Source organism: Ambystoma mexicanum, chromosome 2p (assembly GCF_040938575.1).
Source record: "Ambystoma mexicanum isolate Mex_15411 chromosome 2p, UKY_AmexF1_1, whole genome shotgun sequence".
Lineage (NCBI taxonomy): Eukaryota > Metazoa > Chordata > Amphibia > Caudata > Ambystomatidae > Ambystoma > Ambystoma mexicanum.
This window is the reverse complement of record NC_090923.1, coordinates 26547619-26574185: the sequence shown is the minus strand read 5'-3', so window position 1 is coordinate 26574185 and position 26567 is coordinate 26547619. Positions and strand designations below refer to the sequence as shown.

The 26567-nt window shown below is 49.4% G+C and overlaps 1 protein-coding gene across 1 annotated transcript in view; it reads left to right on the top strand.

Annotated features, from left to right (window-relative positions):
* The window catches only part of STAB1 (stabilin 1), a 1160316-nt gene that overhangs the window by 407647 nt on the left and 726102 nt on the right, over positions 1-26567 (top strand). Inside the window, exons 20-21 of the mRNA XM_069643183.1 lie at positions 15970-16056; positions 19865-19951. Of these exons, the coding sequence (XP_069499284.1) occupies positions 15970-16056; positions 19865-19951 (174 nt within the window). The remainder of the gene's footprint in view (positions 1-15969; positions 16057-19864; positions 19952-26567) is intronic.

Genomic DNA, 26567 nt, shown 5'->3' with positions numbered 1-26567 from the left:
CATGCAAAGGGGATAAATGCCCACCCACCATCATTAAAGAGTGCACAGAAGCACTCAGCCCTATCATCACAGCTTTCATCAATGCCTCTTTCTCCTCCGGAACCGTACCTCAATACCTAAAAGAAGCCTGGGTTTGCACCACTCCTAAAAAAAACCCTCTCTAGATCCCACCTCCGCCAATAACTATCGCCCCATCACCACCGTCCCCTTCCGCCTCAAAATCCTAGATAAAGCCACCCATAACCAAATCCAACACTTTTTTGAAACCTATGCCATTCTAGGCCGAAGGCAATCGGGATTCCGCAAAGGCCATGGGACTGAAACTGCCCCCCTAAATTTAAAGAATCAAATTACCAAAATAATGGACACAGGCAAACTTGCTCTCCTCCTACTACTCGATCTCTCTGCAGCATTTGACCTAGTGGACCATGGCATCCTCACATCTCACCTATTCAATGCAGCTCACTTCTCTCACAAAGCAACTACTTGGATCACATAATTTCCAGAAGGTAGAGCTATGAAAGTGTACTCTAACCAGGCCAACGCTCCCCCTACCACCATAAGCTGAGGAGTCCCACAAGGGTCATGCACTGCACCGACCCTCTACAACCTCTTCACTAAACCCCTCTTTGACGTACTGGACTCTCCCGGCATTGCCTACACAAAATATGCCGATGACACACAAGTTCTCCTCCCCATCACTGGAGACTATGTCCAAGACACAGAAGCCCTCCTCAACATCTACACCACGATCCAAACCTGGATGGCTATTAATGGTCTTTGCCTTAATGGCGACAAAACAGAGATCATCATCCTGGCCCCCAGTGAAACTCTATCTGAGCTCAGCCAAGAATACTCACACATGACCATTGACAACATTAGCATACCTGTCTCCTCTGCCGTGAAGACCCTAGGAGTCTACCTAGACGCTACACTCTCCATGACAAGACAAATCAGCGCCATCTCCTCTTCATCCGCACTGACCACCAAACTCATCTATGCCATAAAACCCTACCTTACCACTCCTAACTGCCTCTCCATCGCTAGAGCCACCATAGGAGCCAGACTAGATTATTGCAACGCCCTTCTAGTGGGCACATCATCCAAAAATCTAAACAAGATCCAAATAGTGCAAAACAATGCACTCCGTGCTGCTCTACACATCCCCAAATTTGACCATGTATCGCAGGCCCGAAGAAATGCTCACTGGCTCCCAGTCAAGGAAAGAATCAATTTCAAAATACTCACCCTCACACACAAATGAATCAATCACACTGCACCGTCCTATCTAACAGAACCATAACTTGGAAATCTTCCCTTCTTCCTACAAGAAGCCACTATGCCAACCAACTCCAAGTTCCTGCCATAAGAAGAGCCAAAGCTGGTGGTATCGGCTTCCCACACAGAGCACCCAAGCTCTGGAACGACCTCCCCAACTCTCTGAGCTGAACCCTCTCTGTACTCCTTACGCAAATCCATCAAACCACTCGTTTTACATAATCTTTCCGCCCTCCCCCTGCTGACGAACTGTACCTTAATGTTTTTATGTCTGTACTACCATCTTATGTAACTAAAAATGCTACTGTCAAGCAAAATGCCTTGTAATCATTATTCACCCTCCTTGGGTAACCAGCCAATGTTTTATATGTAACAGCGCCACAATGACCACGGGCTGTTGTGCGCTTTAAAAATACGAATAAATAAATAAATAAAGACTTCCCCGACCAATGCGGATCATAAGCAGACACATCCCCGACTAATGCGGACCATAAGTAGACACTTCACCGACCAATGCGGACCATAAGCAGACACTTCCCCGACCAATGCGGACCATAAGCAGACACTTCCCCTACCAATGCGGACCATAAGCAGACACTCCCCCTACCAATGCGGACCATAAGCAGACACTTCCCCGACCAATGCGGACCATAAGCAGACACTTCCCAGACCAATGCAGACCATAAGCAGACACTTCCTGACCAATGCAGACCATAAGCAGACACTTCACCGACCAATGCGGACCATAAGCAGACACTTCCTGACCAATGCAGACCATAAGCAGACCCTTCCCTGACCAATGCAGACCATAAGCAGACACTTCACCGACCAATGCGGACCATAAGCAGACACTTCACCGACCAATGCAGACCATAAGCAGACACTTCCCCAACAAATGCGGACCATAAGCAGACACTTCCCCGACCAATGCGGACCATAAGCAGACACTTCTTGACCAATGCAGACCATAAGCAGACCCTTCCCTGACCAATGCAGACCATAAGCAGACACTTCACAGACCAATGCGGACCATAAGCAGACACTTCCCCGACCAATGCGGACCATAAGCAGACAATTCACTGACCAATGCAGACAATAAGCAGACACTTCACCGACCAATGCAGACCATAAGCAGACACTTCCCCAACAAATGCGGACCATAAGCAGACACTTCCCCAACAAATGCGGACCATAAGCAGACAATTCACTGACCAATGCGGACCATAAGCAGACACTTCCCGACCAATGCGGACCATAAGCAGACACTTCCCCAACCAATGTGGACCATAAGCAGATACTTCCCCGACCAATGCGGACCATAAGCAGACACTTCCCCTACCAATGCGGACCATAAGCAGACACTCCCCCTACCAATGCAGATCATAAGGAGACACTTCACCGACCAATGCGGAGCATAAGCAGACACTTCCTGACCAATGCCGACCATAAGCAGACACTTCCCCGACCAATGCGGACCATAAGCAGACACTTTCCGACCAATGCGGACCATAAGCAGACACTTCCCTGACCAATGCGGACCATAAGCAGACACTTCCCCGACCAATGTGGACCATAAGCAGATACTTCCCCGACCAATGCAGACCATAAGCAGACACTTCCCCGACCAATGTGGACCATAAGCAGATACTTCCCCCACCAATGCGGACCATAAGCAGACACTTCCCCAACCAAGGCGGACCATAAGCAGACACTTTCCCGACCTATGCAGATCATAAGGAGACACTTCACCGACCAATGCGGAGCATAAGCAGACACTTCCTGACCAATGCCGACCATAAGCAGACACTTCCCCGACTAATGCGGGCCATAAGCAGACACTTCCCAGACCAATGCGGACCATAAGCAGACACTTCCCCGACCAATGCGGACCATAAGCAGACACTTCCCGACCAATGCGGACCATAAGCAGACACTTCCCTGACCAATGCGGACCATAAGCAGACACTTCCCGACCAATGCGGACCATAAGCAGACACTTCCCTGACCAATGCGGACCATAAGCTAAGCAGACACTTCCCCGACCAATGCGGACCATAAGCAGACACTTCCCCAACCAATGCGGACCATAAGCAAACACTTCACCGACCAATGCAGACCATAAGCAGACACTTCCCCAACAAATGCGGACCATAAGCAGACACTTCCCCAACAAATGCGGACCATAAGCAGACACTTCCCCGACCAATGCGGACCATAAGCAGACACTTCCTGACCAATGCAGACCATAAGCAGACCCTTCCCTGACCAATGCAGACCATAAGCAGACACTTCACCGACCAATGCGGACCATAAGCAGACAATTCACTGACCAATGCGGACCATAAGCAGCCACTTCTCCAACCAATGCGGACCATAAGCAGACACTTCCCCGACCAATGCAGATCATAAGGAGACACTTCACCGACCAATGCAGAGCATAAGCAGACACTTCCTGACCAATGCCGACCATAAGCAGACACTTCCCCGACCAATGCGGACCATAAGCAGACACTTCCCGACCAATGCGGACCATAAGCAGACACTTCCCTGACCAATGCGGACCATAAGCGGACACTTCCCCGACCAATGTGGACCATAAGCAGATACTTCCCCGACCAATGCGGACCATAAGCAGACACTTCCCCAACCAATGCGGACCATAGGCAGACACTTCACCGACCAATGCGGACCATAAGCAGACCCCCCCTGACCAATGCAGAGCATAAAGAGATACTTCCCCGACCAATGCGGACCATAAGCAGACACTTCCCCAACCAATGCGAACCATAAGCAGACACTTCCCCAACAAATGCGGACCATAAGCAGACACTTCCCCGACCAATGCGGACCATAAGCAGACACTTCCTGACCAATGCAGACCATAAGCAGACACTTCACCGACCAATGCGGACCATAAGCAGTCACTTCTCCAACCAATGCGGACCATAAGCAGACACTTCCCCGACCAATGCAGATCATAAGGAGACACTTCACCGACCAATGCGGAGCATAAGCAGACACTTCCTGACCAATGCCGACCATAAACAGACACTTCCCAGACCAATGCGGACCATAAGCAGACACTTCCCAGACCAATGCAAACCATAAGCCGACACTTCCCAGACCAATGCGGACCATAAGCAGACACTTCCCCGACCAATGCGGACCATAAGCAGATACTTCCCCGACCAATGCGGACCATAAGCAGACACTTCCCCAACCAATGCAGACCATAAGCAGACACTTCTTGATCAATGCAGACCATAAGCAGACCCTTCCCTGACCAATGCAGACCATAAGCAGACACTTCACCGACCAATGCGGACCATAAGCAGACAATTCACTGACCAATGCGGACCATAAGCAGACACTTCCCGACCAATGCGGACCATAAGCAGACACTTCCCCAACCAATGTGGACCATAAGCAGATACTTCCCCGACCAATGCGGACCATAAGCAGACACTTCCCCAACCAATGCGGACCATAAGCAGACACTTCACCGACCAATGCGGACCATAAGCAGACACTCCCCCTACCAATGCAGATCATAAGGAGACACTTCACCGACCAATGCAGAGCATAAGCAGACACTTCCTGACCAATGCCGACCATAAGCAGACACTTCCCCGACCAATGCGGACCATAAGCAGACACTTCCCGACCAATGCGGACCATAAGCAGACACTTCCCCGACCAATGTGGACCATAAGCAGATACTTCCCCGACCAATGCGGACCATAAGCAGACACTTCCCCAACCAATGCGGACCATAAGCAGACACTTCCCCGACCAATGCAGATCATAAGGAGACACTTCACCGACCAATGCGGAGCATAAGCAGACACTTCCTGACCAATGCCGACCATAAGCAGACACTTCCCCGACTAATGCGGACCATAAGCACACACTTCCCAGACCAATGTGGACCATAAGCAGACACTTCCCCGACCAATGCGGACCATAAGCAGACACTTCCCGACCAATACGGACCATAAGCAGACACTTCCCTGACCAATGCGGACCATAAGCAGACACTTCCCGACCAATGCGGACCATAAGCAGACACTTCCCTGACCAATGCGGACCATAAGCTAAGCAGACACTTCCCCGACCAATGCGGACCATAAGCAGACACTTCCCCAACCAATGCGGACCATAAGCAAACACTTCACCGACCAATGCAGACCATAAGCAGACACTTCCCCAACAAATGCGGACCATAAGCAGACACTTCCCCAACAAATGCGGACCATAAGCAGACACTTCCCCGACCAATGCGGACCATAAGCAGACACTTCCTGACCAATGCAGACCATAAGCAGACCCTTCCCTGACCAATGCAGACCATAAGCAGACACTTCACCGACCAATGCGGACCATAAGCAGACAATTCACTGACTAATGCGGACCATAAGCAGTCACTTCTCCAACCAATGCGGACCATAAGCAGACACTTCCCCGACCAATGCAGATCATAAGGAGACACTTCACCGACCAATGCGGAGCATAAGCAGACACTTCCTGACCAATGCCGACCATAAGCAGACACTTCCCCGACCAATGCGGACCATAAGCAGACACTTCCCGACCAATGCGGACCATAAGCAGACACTTCCCTGACCAATGCGGACCATAAGCAGACACTTTCACGACCAATGTGGACCGTAAGCAGATACTTCCCCGACCAATGCGGACCATAAGCAGACACTTCCCCAACCAATGCGGACCATAGGCAGACACTTCACCGACCAATGCGGACCATAAGCAGACCCCCCCTGACCAATGCAGAGCATAAACAGATACTTCCCCGACCAATGCGGACCATAAGCAGACACTTCCCCAACCAATGCGAACCATAAGCAGACACTTCCCCAACAAATGCGGACCATAAGCAGACACTTCCCTGACCAATGCGGACCATAAGCAGACACTTCCTGACCAATGCAGACCATAAGCAGACACTTCACCGACCAATGCGGACCATAAGCAGTCACTTCTCCAACCAATGCGGACCATAAGCAGACACTTCCCCGACCAATGCAGATCATAAGGAGACACTTCACCGACCAATGCGGACCATAAGCAGACACTTCCTGACCAATGCCGACCATAAGCAGACACTTCCCAGACCAATGTGGACCATAAGCAGACACTTCCCAGACCAATGCAAACCATAAGCCGACACTTCCCAGACCAATGCGGACCATAAGCAGACACTTCCCCGACCAATGCGGACCATAAGCAGACAATTCACTGACCAATGCAGACAATAAGCAGACACTTCACCGACCAATTCAGACCATAAGCAGACACTTCCCCAACAAATGCGGACCATAAGCAGACACTTCCCCAACAAATGCGGACCATAAGCAGACAATTCACTGACCAATGCGGACCATAAGCAGACACTTCCCGACCAATGCGGACCATAAGCAGACACTTCCCCAACCAATGTGGACCATAAGCAGATACTTCCCCGACCAATGCGGACCATAAGAAGACACTTCCCCTACCAATGCGGACCATAAGCAGACACTCCCCCTACCAATGCAGATCATAAGGAGACACTTCACCGACCAATGCGGAGCATAAGAAGACACTTCCTGACCAATGCCGACCATAAGCAGACACTTCCCCGACCAATGCGGACCATAAGCAGACACTTCCCGACCAATGCAGACCATAAGCAGACACTTCCCTGACCAATGCGGACCATAAGCAGACACTTCCCCGACCAATGTGGACCATAAGCAGATACTTCCCCGACCAATGCGGACCATAAGCAGACACTTCCCCGACCAATGTGGACCATAAGCAGATACTTCCCCCACCAATGCGGACCATAAGCAGACACTTCCCCAACCAAGGCGGACCATAAGCAGACACTTTCCCGACCAATGCAGATCATAAGGAGACACTTCACCGACCAATGCGGAGCATAAGCAGACACTTCCCCGACTAATGCGGGCCATAAGCAGACATTTCCCGACCAATGCGGACCATAAGCAGACACTTCCCTGACCAATGCGGACCATAAGCAGACACTTCCCGACCAATGCGGACCATAAGCAGACACTTCCCTGACCAATGCGGACCATAAGCTAAGCAGACACTTCCCCGACCAATGCGGACCATAAGCAGACACTTCCCCAACCAATGCGGACCATAAGCAAACACTTCACCGACCAATGCAGACCATAAGCAGACACTTCCCCAACAAATGCGGACCATAAGCGGACACTTCCCCGACCAATGCGGACCATAAGCAGACACTTCCTGACCAATGCAGACCATAAGCAGACCCTTCCCTGACCAATGCAGACCATAAGCAGACACTTCACCGACCAATGCGGACCATAAGCAGACACTTCCCGACCAATGCGGACCATAAGCAGACACTTCCCTGACCAATGCGGACCATAAGCAGACACTTCCCCGACCAATGTGGACCATAAGCAGATACTTCCCCGACCAATGCGGACCATAAGCAGACACTTCCCCGACCAATGTGGACCATAAGCAGATACTTCCCCCACCAATGCGGACCATAAGCAGACACTTCCCCAACCAAGGCGGACCATAAGCAGACACTTTCCCGACCAATGCAGATCATAAGGAGACACTTCACCGACCAATGCGGAGCATAAGCAGACACTTCCCCGACTAATGCGGGCCATAAGCAGACACTTCCCGACCAATGCGGACCATAAGCAGACACTTCCCTGACCAATGCGGACCATAAGCAGACACTTCCCGACCAATGCGGACCATAAGCAGACACTTCCCTGACCAATGCGGACCATAAGCTAAGCAGACACTTCCCCGACCAATGCGGACCATAAGCAGACACTTCCCCAACCAATGCGGACCATAAGCAAACACTTCACCGACCAATGCAGACCATAAGCAGACACTTCCCCAACAAATGCGGACCATAAGCGGACACTTCCCCGACCAATGCGGACCATAAGCAGACACTTCCTGACCAATGCAGACCATAAGCAGACCCTTCCCTGACCAATGCAGACCATAAGCAGACACTTCACCGACCAATGCGGACCATAGGCAGACAATTCACTGACCAATGCGGACCATAAGCAGTCACTTCTCCAACCAATGCGGACCATAAGCAGACACTTCCCCGACCAATGCAGATCATAAGGAGACACTTCACCGACCAATGCAGAGCATAAGCAGACACTTCCTGACCAATGCCGACCATAAGCAGACACTTCCCCGACCAATGCGGACCATAAGCAGACACTTCCCGACCAATGCGGACCATAAGCAGACACTTCCCTGACCAATGCGGACCATAAGCAGACACTTCCCCGACCAATGTGGACCATAAGCAGATACTTCCCCGACCAATGCGGACCATAAGCAGACACTTCCCCAACCAATGCGGACCATAGGCAGACACTTCACCGACCAATGCGGACCATAAGCAGACCCCCCCTGACCAATGCAGAGCATAAAGAGATACTTCCCCGACCAATGCGGACCATAAGCAGACACTTCCCCAACCAATGCGAACCATAAGCAGACACTTCCCCAACAAATGCGGACCATAAGCAGACACTTCCCCGACGAATGCGGACCATAAGCAGACACTTCCTGACCAATGCAGACCATAAGCAGACACTTCACCGACCAATGCGGACCATAAGCAGTCACTTCTCCAACCAATGCGGACCATAAGCAGACACTTCCCCGACCAATGCAGATCATAAGGAGACACTTCACCGACCAATGCGGAGCATAAGCAGACACTTCCTGACTAATGCCGACCATAAGCAGACACTTCCCAGACCAATGCGGACCATAAGCAGACACTTCCCAGACCAATGCAAACCATAAGCCGACACTTCCCAGACCAATGCGGACCATAAGCAGACACTTCCCCGACCAATGCGGACCATAAGCAGATACTTCCCCGACCAATGCGGACCATAAGCAGACACTTCCCCAACCAATGCAGACCATAAGCAGACCCTTCCCTGACCAATGCAGACCATAAGCAGACCCTTCCCTGACCAATGCAGACCATAAGCAGACACTTCACCGACCAATGCGGACCATAAGCAGACAATTCACTGACCAATGCGGACCATAAGCAGACACTTCCCGACCAATGCGGACCATAAGCAGACACTTCCCCAACCAATGTGGACCATAAGCAGATACTTCCCCGACCAATGCGGACCATAAGCAGACACTTCCCCAACCAATGCGGACCATAAGCAGACACTTCACCGACCAATGCGGACCATAAGCAGACACTCCCCCTACCAATGCAGATCATAAGGAGACACTTCACCGACCAATGCGAAGCATAAGCAGACACTTCCTGACCAATGCCGACCATAAGCAGACACTTCCCCGACCAATGCGGACCATAAGCAGACACTTCCCGACCAATGCGGACCATAAGCAGACACTTCCCTGACCAATGCGGACCATAAGCAGACACTTCCCCGACCAATGTGGACCATAAGCAGATACTTCCCCGACCAATGCGGACCATAAGCAGACACTTCCCCAACCAATGCGGACCATAAGCAGACACTTCCCCGACCAATGCAGATCATAAGGAGACACTTCACCGACCAATGCGGAGCATAAGCAGACACTTCCTGACCAATGCCGACCATAAGCAGACACTTCCCCGACTAATGCGGACCATAAGCAGACACTTCCCAGACCAATGCGGACCATAAGCAGACACTTCCCCGACCAATGCGGACCATAAGCAGACACTTCCCGACCAATACGGACCATAAGCAGACACTTCCCTGACCAATGCGGACCATAAGCAGACACTTCCCGACCAATGCGGACCATAAGCAGACACTTCCCTGACCAATGCGGACCATAAGCTAAGCAGACACTTCCCCGACCAATGCGGACCATAAGCAGACACTTCCCCAACCAATGCGGTCCATAAGCAAACACTTCACCGACCAATGCAGACCATAAGCAGACACTTCCCCAACAAATGCGGACCATAAGCAGACACTTCCCCAACAAATGCGGACCATAAGCAGACACTTCCCCGACCAATGCGGACCATAAGCAGACACTTCCTGACCAATGCAGACCATAAGCAGACCCTTCCCTGACCAATGCAGACCATAAGCAGACACTTCACCGACCAATGCGGACCATAAGCAGACAATTCACTGACTAATGCGGACCATAAGCAGTCACTTCTCCAACCAATGCGGACCATAAGAAGACACTTCCCCGACCAATGCAGATCATAAGGAGACACTTCACCGACCAATGCGGAGCATAAGCAGACACTTCCTGACCAATGCCGACCATAAGCAGACACTTCCCCGACCAATGCGGACCATAAGCAGACACTTCCCTGACCAATGCGGACCATAAGCAGACACTTCCCTGACCAATGTGGACCGTAAGCAGATACTTCCCCGACCAATGCGGACCATAAGCAGACACTTCCCCAACCAATGCGGACCATAGGCAGACACTTCACCGACCAATGCGGACCATAAGCAGACCCCCCTGACCAATGCAGAGCATAAACAGATACTTCCCCGACCAATGCGGACCATAAGCAGACACTTCCCCAACCAATGCGAACCATAAGCAGACACTTCCCCAACAAATGCGGACCATAAGCAGACACTTCCCTGACCAATGCGGACCATAAGCAGACACTTCCTGACCAATGCAGACCATAAGCAGACACTTCACCGACCAATGCGGACCATAAGCAGTCACTTCTCCAACCAATGCGGACCATAAGCAGACACTTCCCCGACCAATGCAGATCATAAGGAGACACTTCACCGACCAATGCGGACCATAAGCAGACACTTCCTGACCAATGCCGACCATAAGCAGACACTTCCCAGACCAATGTGGACCATAAGCAGACACTTCCCAGACCAATGCAAACCATAAGCCGACACTTCCCAGACCAATGCGGACCATAAGCAGACACTTCCCCGACCAATGCGGACCATAAGCAGATACTTCCCCGACCAATGCGGACCACAAGCAGACACTTCCCCAACCAATACAGACCATAAGCAGACACTTCCCAGACCAATTCGGACCATAAGCAGACACTTCCCGACCAATGCGGACCATAAGCAGACACTTCCCTGACCAATGCGGACCATAAGCAGACACTTCCCTGACCAATGCGGACCATAAGTAGACACTTCTCTGACCAATGCGGACCATAAGCAGACACTTCCCCGACCAATGCGGACCATAAGCAGACACTTCCCAGACCAATGCAGACCATAAGCAGACACTTCCCTGACCAATGCGGACCATAAGTAGACACTTCCCTGACCAATGCGGACCATAAGCAGACACTTCCCCGACCAATGCGGACCATAAGCAGACACTTCCCAGACCAATGCAGACCATAAGCAGACACTTCCCAGACCAATGCGGACCATAAGCAGACACTTCCCGACCAATGCGGACCATAAGCAGACACTTCCCTGACCAATGCGGACCATAAGCAGACACTTCCCCGACCAATGCGGACCATAAGCAGATACTTCCCCGACTAATGCGGACCATAAGCAGACACTTCCCCAACCAATGCGGACCATAAGCAGACACTTCACCGACCAATGCGGACCATAAGCAGACCCCCCCGACCAATGCAGAGCATAAACAGATACTTCCCCGACCAATGCGGTCCATAAGCAGACACTTCCCAACCAATGCGAAACATAAGCAGACACTTCCCAGACCAATGCGGACCATAAGCAGACACTTCCCGACCAATGTGGACCATAAGCAGACACTTCCCGACCAATGCGGACCATAAGCAGACACTTCCCTGACCAATGCGGACCATAAGCAGACACTTCCCCGACCAATGCGGACCATAAGCAGATACTTCCCCGACCAATGCGGACCATAAGCAGACACTTCACTGACCAATGCGGACCACCCTGAGCAATGGAGACAATAAGCAGACACTTCCCAGACCAATGCAGACCATAAGCAGACACTTCCCAGACCAATGCAGACCATAAGCAGACACTTCCTCGACCAATGCGGACCATAAGCAGACACTTCACTGACCAATGCGGACCATAAGCAGACACTTCCCCAACCAATGTGGACCATAAGCAGACACTTCACCGACCAATGCGGACCATAAGCAGACACTTCCCCAACCAATGTGGACCATAAGCAGACACTTCACCGACCAATGCGGACCATAAGCAGACACTTCCCCGACCAATGCAGACCATAAGCAGACACTTCCCCAACCAATGTCGACCATAAGCAGACACTTCACCGACCAATACGGACTATAAGCAGACACTTCCCAGACCAATGCAGACCATAAGCAGACACTTCCCTGATCAATGCGGACCATAAGCAGACACTTCCTGACCAATGCCGACCATAAGCAGACACTTCCCAGACCAATGCGGACCATAAGCAGACACTTCCCAGACCAATGCAAACCATAAGCCGACACTTCCCAGACCAATGCGGACCATAAGCAGACACTTCCCCGACCAATGCGGACCATAAGCAGATACTTCCCCGACCAATGCGGACCATAAGCAGACACTTCCCCAACCAATACAGACCATAAGCAGACACTTCCCAGACCAATGCGGACCATAAGCAGACACTTCCCGACCAATGCGGACCATAAGCAGACACTTCCCTGACCAATGCGGACCATAAGCAGACACTTCCCTGACCAATGCGGACCATAAGCAGACACTTCCCTGACCAATGCGGACCATAAGCAGATACTTCCCCGACCAATGCGGACCATAAGCAGACACTTCCCAGACCAATGCAGACCATAAGCAGACACTTCCCAGACCAATGCGGACCATAAGCAGACACTTCCTGACCAATGCGGACCATAAGCAGACACTTCCCCGACCAATGCGGACCATAAGCAGATACTTCCCCGACCAATGCGGACCATAAGCAGACACTTCCCCAACCAATGCGGACCATAAGCAGACACTTCACCGACCAATGCGGACCATAAGCAGACCCCCCCGACCAATGCAGAGCATAAACAGATACTTCCCCGACCAATGCGGTCCATAAGCAGACACTTCCCCAACCAATGCGAACCATAAGCAGACACTTCCCAGACCAATGCGGACCATAAGCAGACACTTCCCGACCAATGTGGACCATAAGCAGACACTTCCCGACCAATGCGGACCATAAGCAGACACTTCCCTGACCAATGCGGACCATAAGCAGACACTTCCCCGACCAATGCGGACCATAAGCAGATACTTCCCCGACCAATGCGGACCATAAGCAGATACTTCCCCGACCAATGCGGACCACCCTGAGCAATGCGGACCATAAGCAGACACTTCCCGGACCAATGCGGACCGTAAGCAGAAACTTCCTCGACCAATGCGGACCATAAGCAGACACTTCCCCAACCAATGTGGACCATAAGCAGACACTTCACCGACCAATGCGGACCATAAGCAGACACTTCCCCAACCAATGTGGACCATAAGCAGACACTTCACCGACCAATGCGGACCATAAGCAGACACTTCCCTGACCAATGCAGACCATAGCAGACACTTCCCCAACCAATGCAGACCATAAGCAGACACTTCCCCAACCAATGTCGACCATAAGTAGACACTTCCCCGACCAATGCAGACCATAAGCAGACACTTCCCCAACCAATGTCGACCATAAGCAGACACTTCACCAACCAATGTGGACTATAAGCAGACACTTCCCAGACCAATGCAGACCATAAGCAGACACTTCCCCGATCAATGCGGACCATAAGCAGACACTTCCCCGACCAATGCGGACCATAAGCAGACACTTCCCGACCAATGCGGACCATAAGCAGACAGTTCCCCAACCAATGCGGACCATAAGCAGACACTCCCCCTACCAATGCAGATCATAAGGAGACACTTCCCTGACCAATGCGGACCATAAGCAGACACTCCCCCTACCAATGCAGATCATAAGCAGACACTTCCCCAACCAATGTCGACCATAAGTAGACACTTCCCCGACCAATGCAGACCATAAGCAGACACTTCCCCAACCAATGTCGACCATAAGCAGACACTTCACCAACCAATGTGGACTATAAGCAGACACTTCCCCGACCAATGTGGACTATAAGCAGACACTTCCCAGACCAATGCAGACCATAAGCAGACACTTCCCCGATCAATGCGGACCATAAGCAGACACTTCCCCGACCAATGCGGACCATAAGCAGACACTTCCCGACCAATGCGGACCATAAGCAGACAGTTCCCCAACCAATGCGGACCATAAGCAGACACTCCCCCTACCAATGCAGATCATAAGGAGACACTTCCCTGACCAATGCGGACCATAAGCAGACACTCCCCCTACCAATGCAGATCATAAGCAGACACTTCCCCAACCAATGTCGACCATAAGTAGACACTTCCCCGACCAATGCAGACCATAAGCAGACACTTCCCCAACCAATGTCGACCATAAGCAGACACTTCACCAACCAATGTGGACTATAAGCAGACACTTCCCAGACCAATGCAGACCATAAGCAGACACTTCCCCGATCAATGCGGACCATAAGCAGACACTTCCCCGACCAATGCGGACCATAAGCAGACACTTCCCGACCAATGCGGACCATAAGCAGACAGTTCCCCAACCAATGCGGACCATAAGCAGACACTCCCCCTACCAATGCAGATCATAAGGAGACACTTCCCTGACCAATGCGGACCATAAGCAGACACTTCCCCGACCAATGCAGACCATAGCAGACACTTCCCCAACCAATGCAGACCATAAGCAGACACTTCCCCAACCAATGTCGACCATAAGTAGACACTTCCCCGACCAATGCAGACCATAAGCAGACACTTCCCCAACCAATGTCGACCATAAGCAGACACTTCACCAACCAATGTGGACTATAAGCAGACACTTCCCAGACCAATGCAGACCATAAGCAGACACTTCCCCGATCAATGCGGACCATAAGCAGACACTTCCCCGACCAATGCGGACCATAAGCAGACACTTCCCGACCAATGCGGACCATAAGCAGACACTCCCCCTACCAATGCAGATCATAAGGAGACACTTCCCGACCAATGCGGACCATAAGCAGACAGTTCCCTGACCAATGCGGACCATAGGCAGACAATACCATCCTCTATTTTCCACTCCATTTATTGTACAAAGCTCTGTTGCTTTCTAGCAAGGTGTGTGCTTTATAACTTACCTACATACATCAACTCATGCAAACATAAAACCTCTTTCAGTACACCCGAACAGTACAGAAATGTCTGCAGGTTGCTTCAATGAAAGGTACTAACCCTTACTGACCCTACATAGCGCCGGACATCAGGCATGATCTGGCGGATTCAGGGTGTTATCACCCAGAAAAATAAAATCCACAACCTTTCATTATACACAACATCCTGAACATCTCATGATGTGCATGAACTTTCACATCGTTCAAACGTCTTTATTGATTTTATTACGTAAATTCCATAAACCAAAGGGTACAAGTGAGTTTAGTATGATGGATCCCGGACCCAATCCCACTCCAAGTTCCCTTCCCCACCTTTATACTGAGCAATGCCTTCTAGGTGAGCAGGTGATCCGTTGCTGTTGCCATGACAATCACTGTTTATTACCATCCTACAGGGGACATTCCAGCAGGGGTGCATCCGAGAGGTGGACTACACGACCCTCCAACTGGGCTGCGCACGCTACTGCAACAAGACTATTACTGTGAGTATCTCAGAGGGTGGCAATGTGCATGGGCTCATCTTACTCTTACACCCACTACTTGCTTATACCCGGGCCCAGTGCACCCTGTATACCATAGAGGTCCCCCTATACAGTTAGGAAGGTGTGCCTATGGCGACACTATAAGCAGTGAGAGCAGAGCTAGGCTTCAGTAGTCATGATAACACTTCTGCAATGTTATGACACCTTTACTTGATTCCGGCTTGGAGCTCCATATCTTACCCCTCTGCCAGCTGAACCCCCTTCGTTCACTCATCTCTGGCCTCATGCGTACTGAAAAAGAGCTGAGGAAGGGAACAGGCTAGGCAGGAGAGAGAAATGCCTTGTCTTCTCCAGCATCAGACGATCCTGGTATTGGTATGGCATGAAGAGGTGTCTCCAGCATCACGCCAGGGCCTTGAACTCTCTCCAATTGGTTGCAAGCACTTGGAGAGGTCTTTTGTAGCCATGCACTGCCAGCAGGACATTGAGAATAGATGTCCAGTTCAGTGGTGGGCACTTCCACAGAGACCTGGCTTGGAAGTGAGCTTGTTATACATACGCGAAGGGTCTGTACAACAAGAGGGCGCTGGTCAAATTCAGGCCTGCACTTACACAGTGACAAGGACTTGTGGGTGCATCAAGACTGTGTCAGCTGCATTAGTGGCTCCAAAGGGATACAGACAAGCAATGCAATAGCACCTCACTTTCCACAAGGTTATAGAGATCCCAGTAGGACATTCATAGTTTCAAAAGTAGAAGCTAAGGGCTCAGTTGTGCTGCAGACAGGGTTGTGATGCACATGAGATGCTGGTAGACAGTCAGAGATGGCACACATCACTCTGCAGTACCAAATCCTAACCTGCTGTTCAGCACCCAGGCAGCAGGTCTCCCCGCCCCCTCACCAAAACAACAACGTTCAGATGCGGCGCATCTTGTAAGACCACACTTTAGGAAACCAGGGTGACTTTCCAGGGCCCTCCAAGTAAACAGGTAAGGGTGGTTGCTATGAAGCATATGCCTTTTACAGAGGGGGTGTTTGCATGTTATGATATGATATGACATGGCATTTATATCGCGCCTGTACACAAGTGTTTCTAGCCATGACAAGACAAGGAGGGGGATAACAGAGGGAAAACAAGACAATGATCCGATTAGGCTTTGTGTCATTCATAACGTGCAAGTGCTACAACAAGAAGTGCCAGGGAAGGGAGAGGGGAAGTGCTAATAAGGTAGCTGGGTCTGAGTAAGTGCAGCCAGGGCAGCACAGTTCTAGGTAAGTAAAAGTAGGCTGGGGGCTCTAGGGGTTACAGTTTACAGCCTCTAAATGTGCAGAAGGCCAGGTGGCAGTGCAAAAAAGACTGGCCTAGGAGGAGCCTGGTACCTAGTGAGACTCTGAGGGTACCAGGCAACCAGTCCGGTCAGCAGACAGGTAAGTTAGCAAGGAAGCAAGAGAGAGAAGCAAGAGGCGAAGCGGAAGGTGTTGAGCTGCTTCCAGAACTTCAGGTGATCCAGCTCAAGTCTGAGATGAGCAGGGAGGCCGTTCCAGAGGGAGGCACCTGCAGAGGAGAGAGATCTACCCCCCACTCTCTGCCAGGAGAAGTGTCTGACCCTCGGAGAGTTGGTGGTAGCAGAACGAAGGGCTCTAGAAGGAAAGTATTCCGGCAGAGAGAGTTGGATGTAGTGTGGGCCACGGCCCCAGAAGGCCTTGTGTACAATGCAGAGGGTCTTGAACGTTATCCTTGCAGCCACTGGGAGCCAGTGGAGAGATGTCAGGGCTGGAAAGATACAGTCCCTGGGCTTCTTGGGTCATCGAGAATATGGGCAATTTCCTGGGTAGCAAGAGGTTCCAAAGATGGCCTGCAGGGGCTCAGCAGCTATGATCTTGGGTCATCGAGAATATGGGCAATTTACTGGGTGGCAAGAGATTCCAAAGGTGGCCTGCAGTTGCTCGGTAGGTCATCAAGAATATGGGCAATGTCATGTTAGAGCATTTTCCTGGGAATAGACAACAGTCTGGATGATGTTACCAAAAGAGTGGTCCGAACACCGCACAAGAATGGCATATCGACACTCCAATAATTACGTATTTTGCAGGGAAGTAAACGCAAGGCTGCATCTATTTGCAATGTCCCAGAATACCAAATGTGGATGCTTTGCCAGTAGATGCTGTACCAACAGCCAGAGGCTGATGGAGGAGACCTTTCAGTACCCTGGTTGGGGAGATTTCTTTATACCTTTCCGCCAGAGCCGCTGATTGCCAGAATAACTATAAAATGCTGGTTCACTCTGGGCACAATGATTTTGCAAGCCCCATCCTGGCCCAGGCAGATCTGGTAACTTGATCATCTGAAAACTGTATTACCAGAGCCTGATCAGGCTGCAGGTTCATCTATCTGAGGTTGTAGGATTCCCAAGTCCATAGCCTTGACGGCAAGGACAAGATTAAGCCATTTATATTTCCAAGAGGATTGAATGGGTGTCATAATGGGAGCACAGCAACTTCAATGTGGACAACCTGTGGAGATGCTCTCGCCAAAGGTAAAAACCACATCTGCACGTTTTCTCTAAAGCTGTTTCAACTTTCATTGAAACCGTTACCTTATCAATGTTCATAAAAGCCCTCTCTAGGGCAGCCCTTATCAAAGCCAGGGGATTGCTGCATCTGTCTAAATATGCACTCCATGTACCTTTAAAGGCCCCCTCCACTAGAGGCATGGCAGTTCTGCGGGTGTTTCATGCTTAAATTCCGATCCAGGAAACAGGGGAGTTGCTAGGTCTGGAAAAGACCTGGGGCTAAGCTGATGTCGGAACTGTTGGGACTGGGGGCTAGCTAGTCTTTTGGCTGTAGCTCCTGAGATTCTATCCGGGGCTACAACCAAAATATCAGGGGCTATAGCCCCCTTAGCCCCCCCCTAGCAACGCCCCTGCCAGGAAATCTGCCAGGCAATCACATGGAGAACGCATCACACTTTCACCAGGTTCTTGGCAGACGCAATGTCAGACTGATGGTGAGACAAGCAGTCCTTCAGCATCGGCTCCACTAAGATGAGATAACTGTGTTTCCACTCCTCCCACCTTTCCATCAATTACTGCTTTATAATGTAGCCAAACTATGTGAGTCTATGAAAGATCTAATGCCAGATCATATGAGCTACTTACATATAAGCAGAGTTTTCCAGCATTCATATTTTTCATGGGTTCAAGAATTCCCCGCCCTCCTTCCCAGCATGGCAAGTGGGTATAAGCTTAGGCCACGCGTCTCCCTACACAAATCTGAAGGTGGTGCCTATGGCCTCTCAGCTTCATTGGCCAGGCAACAAAGAGCCCAAAATGAGATTAATAGGCTACTCATTTTAGTTCCTTTGTTATTGTATGGCTGTTACCAAGGCTTCCCACTGTGATGAGGGGGGAAGTACTCAGCGCATGTGACTCTATGCAAGATCCGATGCTTGAGAGCCAACTACTGTTACAGGTAAGCAATTCATGTACACATGACTGCATAAGAGAGAGCTGTTACTCCTGTTAAAAGATCACTTGATAAATACTAAAGAGCACGCTATATGGCAGTCTGTGAACGGCACATAGTGTATCCCGACCAGAATACGCCTCAGTAGTTCACCACTAGCAAATGTGATCTGGCATCGTCTAGTCCCATGTTAATTGCTTCAAGCTAGACTGCCTGCCTCTCCACTCCATGTTTAAGCAGTTTTCTAGTGACATATGTTCTATACAAATATTTTGCATGGTACCGTAGACAAACCTTTTCTGGAATTGTATAATGTTCTTTCTTGTTGTCTTTGCTTTGCAGGAACCTGGTTGCTGCAAAGGATTTTACGGCCCCAACTGTAGACCCTGCCCCGCTGGATTCTCCAACCCTTGCTATGGGCGAGGCCTGGTACGTATGCACAGCGACATGTGACACAGGGTGAAGCAGCACGCAGGGGGCAGTTGTGTGAAGCAAGGCTTAGAGCAGCACGTATCACAACAACAAGCATGTTTTATTCAGATTTCTCTACGTACATTTTAAACAACAGCATATCAACACTACTTCAAACCTTCATAATAGAAAATTACTTTTCCTTAAAAGGTCAGCCCCTTTCAAAAACTCCATCGAACTGTATATAAAATCTGACTCTTCACAGTTCATGACGTGCCACATCGCTGGTCCTTATTTCCTTTGCCCTGGAAAAAGGTCTGAGCCAGAATCTGCAAAGGGCTAAAACACTGGGTCAAATTAGAAAATTAATCCGTCGTTCTTCCTGCCCCATGTATCAAACACACATGGTTTCCCCCATTTTTCAATCTCCAATGGGCAGTACATTTAATCTGACGAACAATAACTACCTTCTGCAGACCGGGGAGCAAATTCTGATAATATCCCCTTGATCGTGTATCCGGGCAGTCTGCGTGATATCCCCTTGATCGTGTATCCGGCAGTCTACGTGATATCCTCTTGATCATGTATCCGGCAGTCTGCATGATATCCTCTTGATCGTTTATCCGGTAGTATGCGTGATATCCTGTATCCAGCAGTCTGCGTGATGTCCTCTTGATCGTGTATCTGGCAGTCTGTGTATAATGCAAGCGAGGAAAGCTTGTTTATTCTTTGCACCTCTGCATCTCTTCCCCATTTAGTCGATTTTGCTTTAATGCCTTTCATCAAGCTGTTTAGCTTACTAAAGCCGCGTATGTCTTTGTTTTTATCTTTGTTCGACCAAACCTTCCCCAATCTGATGCCTGCATTTAACAGCTGCCATGTCAGATATCCCCGTATTCAAATCCACATTGGTAGAGAATCTCAGATGAGTCTATAAAAAGTCAATGAAAAATCTGGATAAATCCTCTAAGAATAGACTTGTTACCCCCAGCTCCGTTCTCAGTGAACTATTTGGGATTCCCTGGGGAAGGGCCAACTATCTGTCTTAGGAGTTTGCTTTGTACCACTTCCAGGATGGTGCATTTTGTATGTCCAAAATTTCTGCCATTGCAAGCAGATGATATCACAGCGGGGTCTAACATCAAATAACATATCGTCTGCAAAGAGGGGGAAAAAGCATTCTTTGAATTTTGTTACGCTGAGAACAAAGAAGTTATTTTGTGAATATTTAGAGGTGTTTCCAAGGTTTCGTAATGTCCCATTATATGCATGTTTATTCCCCAGTGAAGTATTGATGAAATGTCATTTTAATTTACTACATACCCTTGAAATATTAGGGCCCTGTAACAATATCCTATAAGAGAATTAAAGCTGTAGGCAGTGTAGGTACACGGGACATCGAGTAATAGTGAGTGTAAATGTGTTCACCACAGTGACACATTGAAAACAGATGCGTTTTGAGTACCATGCATGCCCGGGACAAAATCTTCTATTTGAACTCTATTGGATAAATAGTTAACAATGATTATATTATGAAGTAAGGATTTTCTATGAATTGATGGAACTCTGTAGCATTTGATAAATGTAACAGTTGGTTTTTACATTTGATGTGTACTGTATTTATATGTGAGGTATTTTCTCATTCATCTTTTATTTTTTATATTTACCATTCTTTTCTTTTTTTTTTTCATTTGTTTTGTTGGGAAGTGTAAGATATATATACATATATATATATATATATCTCTGAGGCTTGTGGATCTGCTTAGATCACATGCTATACATAGGCCGACATCTAGTGGTAGCTGTGGAGTATTACATTTTTTGTTTTTCGTAACTAGAAAAGGGACGTAGACAGGTCGTGCCAGTAACACTATCCCTAGTGTGGCGTCCACTGTACCCATAGTCCTTCACTCTTCGAGGTCCCTCAGATTGTTTTTTTCCACCATCGTAGTCAGATGTATATCACGGAGTTCCTTCTTGGCTGACACCATTACTTAGAAAAGTTCAAACTTAGGTTTTTTTCTGACCTTTTGACAACCGTACACCGCAAGATCTCCAGCAGCAGCTTTCAAGGACAACACCATCCGTCGACGACAATGACTTTGTCTGAAACCTTCCCAAGCCCCAACGGGCCTCGGTCCTGCACAGTAGGGAGAGAGGGGGGAGGTTCGTTTTCCATCTCATTTAAAGAATGCATATTTCCCTAGATTCCCATATATTTCTCCAGGCTGCCATCTTTATACACTATGGAGAATACTCCTTTTAAATGTTGCCCTTCCTGTAACAGCAAGTTTCCCTGGAAGCATTCACACCATGTGTTTAACCTTTGCCTCCCTAGGCACCATGCTGAAAAACAGTGCAAGTCTTGCAAACTGTTTAGGCCGAAAACTTTAAAGGACCGTAAGTCTAAACGCTGGGCCCACCATGCCATAGAGGCCAAGGCCGCTATGGACATCTAGGGAGCCTCCAGCGATAGCAGCGTTGGCATCCTAAGTGATGCTGAGGGCGATTGGGATTCAATGGATTCCCATGTGCGATCCTCCGGCTCCAACAGGCAGGCTGGCGGTTCTGCTACTGAGATGACACACGGCAGCTCAAGAACCCCAGTAGACACCACACCAAGCACATCATGGCTTAAAGTCGACCACGTCGTCAACCGATAAGCCACACGTGGTGTCGAAGGGAAGGTCTGAACATTCCCTGTCCTCTGGGCCATCGCGGTCGTGATCACCACATAACAGGCCCCCGAAACAGACGCCAAAGTCTGTTTTCGACTCTGCATCCAAATCTGGGAAGTCCTTGGGTTCTGGCGACGGGGCGTCGAAATACTTAATAAACAAACACCACCCTGACATCCTACTGACGCCCCAAGCCTCAAAGTCACAAGGTATTAAAAGTAGAGATTATTCTACCCCTGAGGACACCCTTTCAGGGGCAATGCATCATAAACAAACCCCTGCCCAGAGCCTCCAGCCACACCTGCCCCCTCAGTGTTACCAAGCTCCTCCCAATGGACCCCAGACCAATTTGATAGGGTTATGAGGATAACACCCAGAATAACTCCACAACCTTCAGGGCCTCCATCAAGGTAAGGCAGCAAGCAAACAGCCGCCGCCAAGAGAGCCCACCTAGACGCCACGCAAGTTAGTACCTCGTCATATCAAGACGTAGATCAAGACACATATTATTACACTCAAGGCTCACATGACCCTGGCTCATATTCAGACTCTGAGGACCAAGGGGAAACAGGGGACTTAGACCAATACTATGATGATGACGATGATGACGTATACATCATCCACTCCTCAGACCACACTGACCAACCGGTGGCTGACTCCCCCGTAGACAACCAGCTGCAGTACAATGGCCTGCTCTTAAAGGCTGCAAAACACTTTAAAATAGATACTCAGGAAGCTCAAGTCAATAAAGACTTTGTAGAGGACATCCTTGGGGATAAGAAATCTGCAGCACAGTTTATCCCTCTGCTTCAATCGGTCCAGAGGTGTATTCAACCCTCACTACCTACCCCCAATCTGACAAGGGCAGGCAACCCACGCATCGAAAAGATGTTTAGACCAGCCCCTTCAGACCCTTTATACTTTAGGGGGCAACTAAAGCCTGACTCTAGTAGTCACCAGCACAAGAAAGAAAGCGGGAACACCTCTAGCCTCTGCCGAAGCCCCACCTGACAAGGAGAGTAAGAAGATCTACACCATAGCACGAAAGTAGCCTCCTCGGATGCCTATCAAATAAGAATAGCTAATAATACTCTGCTATTCTCCAGCTCTAATTGCCACAAGTGGGACGAGGTCGCACACTAAATGGACTTGGTTTCAGAGCACCTAAAAAAACAGCTCTTAAACACTATTGCTGAAGGGTGACCGGTAGCAAGCTGCATCCTTAAGAATAATTTAGACACAACAGACAATGAGGGGCGAATCATGGCAGAAGGTATACTAATCAAACAGCATGCATGCCTCCATCAATCGGGTTTCAAATTGGGGACCCAGGCTACCCTTTTAAACATGCCCATCAAGCCCACCACGTTATTTGGAAAAGCGGTCGAAGGCGCACTAAAAAGCTTGAAGGAGCAATACGACACCCTCAGATCCCTGCGACTACTCACTAACAAACCCTTTGGGCACAGAGGAGGCTCAAATACACACCGGTTTAGAGGACAGAACTCCCAGCATCCCTCCAATTACAACCAGAGGGCGCAGAGTTCGTCCTGGGGTTCTTCACAAGGGCAGTCCTACCAACAGGGTTTTCAAAGGGGCCAAAGAAGGTCCAGAAGTAGGGGCAGATTCTCATTCTCAAGAGGGGGCTCAACCCCTCCTAAGCAATAACCACCCACTACAGGTTCCCTCCCATGCCTCTCGAGTAGGAGGTCGTATTTCTCACTTTACCCACGCATGGGAGGGGATCACGTTGGACAAGTGGGTCCTTTCCACCATAGCGGGGGCTATTGCATAGAACTCATACAAACACCAGCCAACCACCCGCCAAGGCAAAGACACACTACACAGGAAGAACAATGCATCCTGTTGGAAGAAGTCAAAGCACTGCTACTAAAGGACGCCATAGAAATCGTCCCGGCAAACCAGGTAAACAAGGGTATTTATTCAATATACTTCCATGTGCCAAAAATAGACCTAACGATGCGCCCTGTCCTAGACTTGCGCCCTGCAAACACATATGTCAAGCCACAAACATTCTGCATGACACACTACAGGAAGTGTTCCGACTGCTAAGACAGGGGGACTACATGGCAACCTTGCATATGAAAAATACATCCTTTCATATTTCAATGATCCCAGCGCACAGAAGGTTCTTACACTTCAAAATAGCGAAGCAACACTATCAATTCAAGGTGCTACCCTTCGGCATAGCCTCCGCTCCAATGGTATTCACCAAGGTACTAGAGGTAATGGCAGCGCACCTACACAGAGAATCAATCCCAGTGTACCCTTATCTGAACGATAGGATGATAACAGGGCAATCTCCCCAAATATGCAAGCAAAATACCCAAAGAACAATCAGTCTTCTGTTCCAATTGGGATTCTCAATCAACGAGAAAAAATTGTTTAGTTCCAAGCAAAACAAAACAGTTCTTAGGAGTAGTCATAGAGACAGAAGAGGGTCTAGTCTTTCCGTCAAACGAAAAAGTGTAAAATATACTGCTGCAAATACCTCAGTAATCTAGCCGGTCGGCAAATAACCATACGCAAAGCAATGCGTTTGCTTGGGATGATGGCTTCATGCATTTACCTGGTCCCGCACGCATGATTACGCATGCATCCACTGCAAGAGGGGTTAGCAAAACAGTGGTCACAGGCAAGCGGTCAGTGGGACGATCTAGTGGTTGTTTCACTAACCCTAGTTCAAGTGCTATGCTGCTGGATGAAGCTAAATCTGTTGAAGGAAAAACCTTTTCACAACCCTACAGTGCAGGCGATTTTCACAACAGACGCATCACTCACCAGGTGGGGAGGGCATTAGCTTCACCACACAGTACATGGCCTGCGGACTCATATCACAGCCCGAAATCACATAAACCTCTTAGAGGTACTAGCAGTGCTCAACGCCCTAAAAGCTTTTCAAGTGCATCTGTCGGTTCAGACAGTACACATCCTCATGGTAGCACCACTGCCATGTTTTACGTAAACAAGCAGGGGGGCACACACTCTCCAAGTCTGTCCAGGCCAGCACAGAAAATGTGGAAGTGGACACTCAAGCAGGGCATGTTTCTAACAATGCAACATGTTCCAGGGGAACTCAATTCTCTGGCGGACCCATTAAGCAGGGATCCTCTACCCGAAGAGATTGAGTGGCAGCTCAACAAAAACATCCTAAACTATATCTTCTCCCTATCGCAGTACCCCCCTTTAGACTTGTTCACCACCAGCCAAAACACGCAATGGCCAGACTTTGCATCCTGGTTTCCCCAACCCGGATCCAAGGGGAACACCATGTGGATGAGCTGATCAGGGAAATGTGACTACGCTTTTCCCCCCAACACCACTACTGAGTAGGATAGTGAACCAAATGTACCAGGAACAAGTAACTCCAAACCTGGTTGCTCCTATATGGGAGAGACAACCTTGGATTTGGCATCTGCCCAAACTGGCGATGTGCGATCCAATCAAATTCCAGTGCCCCTACAACATGCTCATCCAGCACGGGGGTACAACATTACACCCACACTCTCATTCCATGAAGTTGGCAGCTTGGCTCCTGAAGTCATAGAGTTTGGCCATTTAAAACTACCTCAAAGGGGCATGGAAATCCTCAAGGAGGCACGCACACCAAACACCAGACACTGTTACTTTAACAAATGAAAAGATTTGTAATATGGTACCAGTCAAAGAATATAAACCCTATCAAATGTACTCCATTACACATTCTCCACTACATGCTCCGCTTACTAGACTCCGGGCTAGTATTCAACTCCATCAAGGTTCACCTAGTGGCTCTATCCACATACACCACTTCTAAAAGCAAGGTGTTCTGGTGGAAAGTCCCTGTCATTAAGGCTTTGAAGGAAGGAGTAAAAGGCTTTACTCCTCCATTTGAAACCCGCCTGCAGGGTGGGATCTAAATGTGAAACTCACAAAGCTCATAGCCCCCCCTTTAA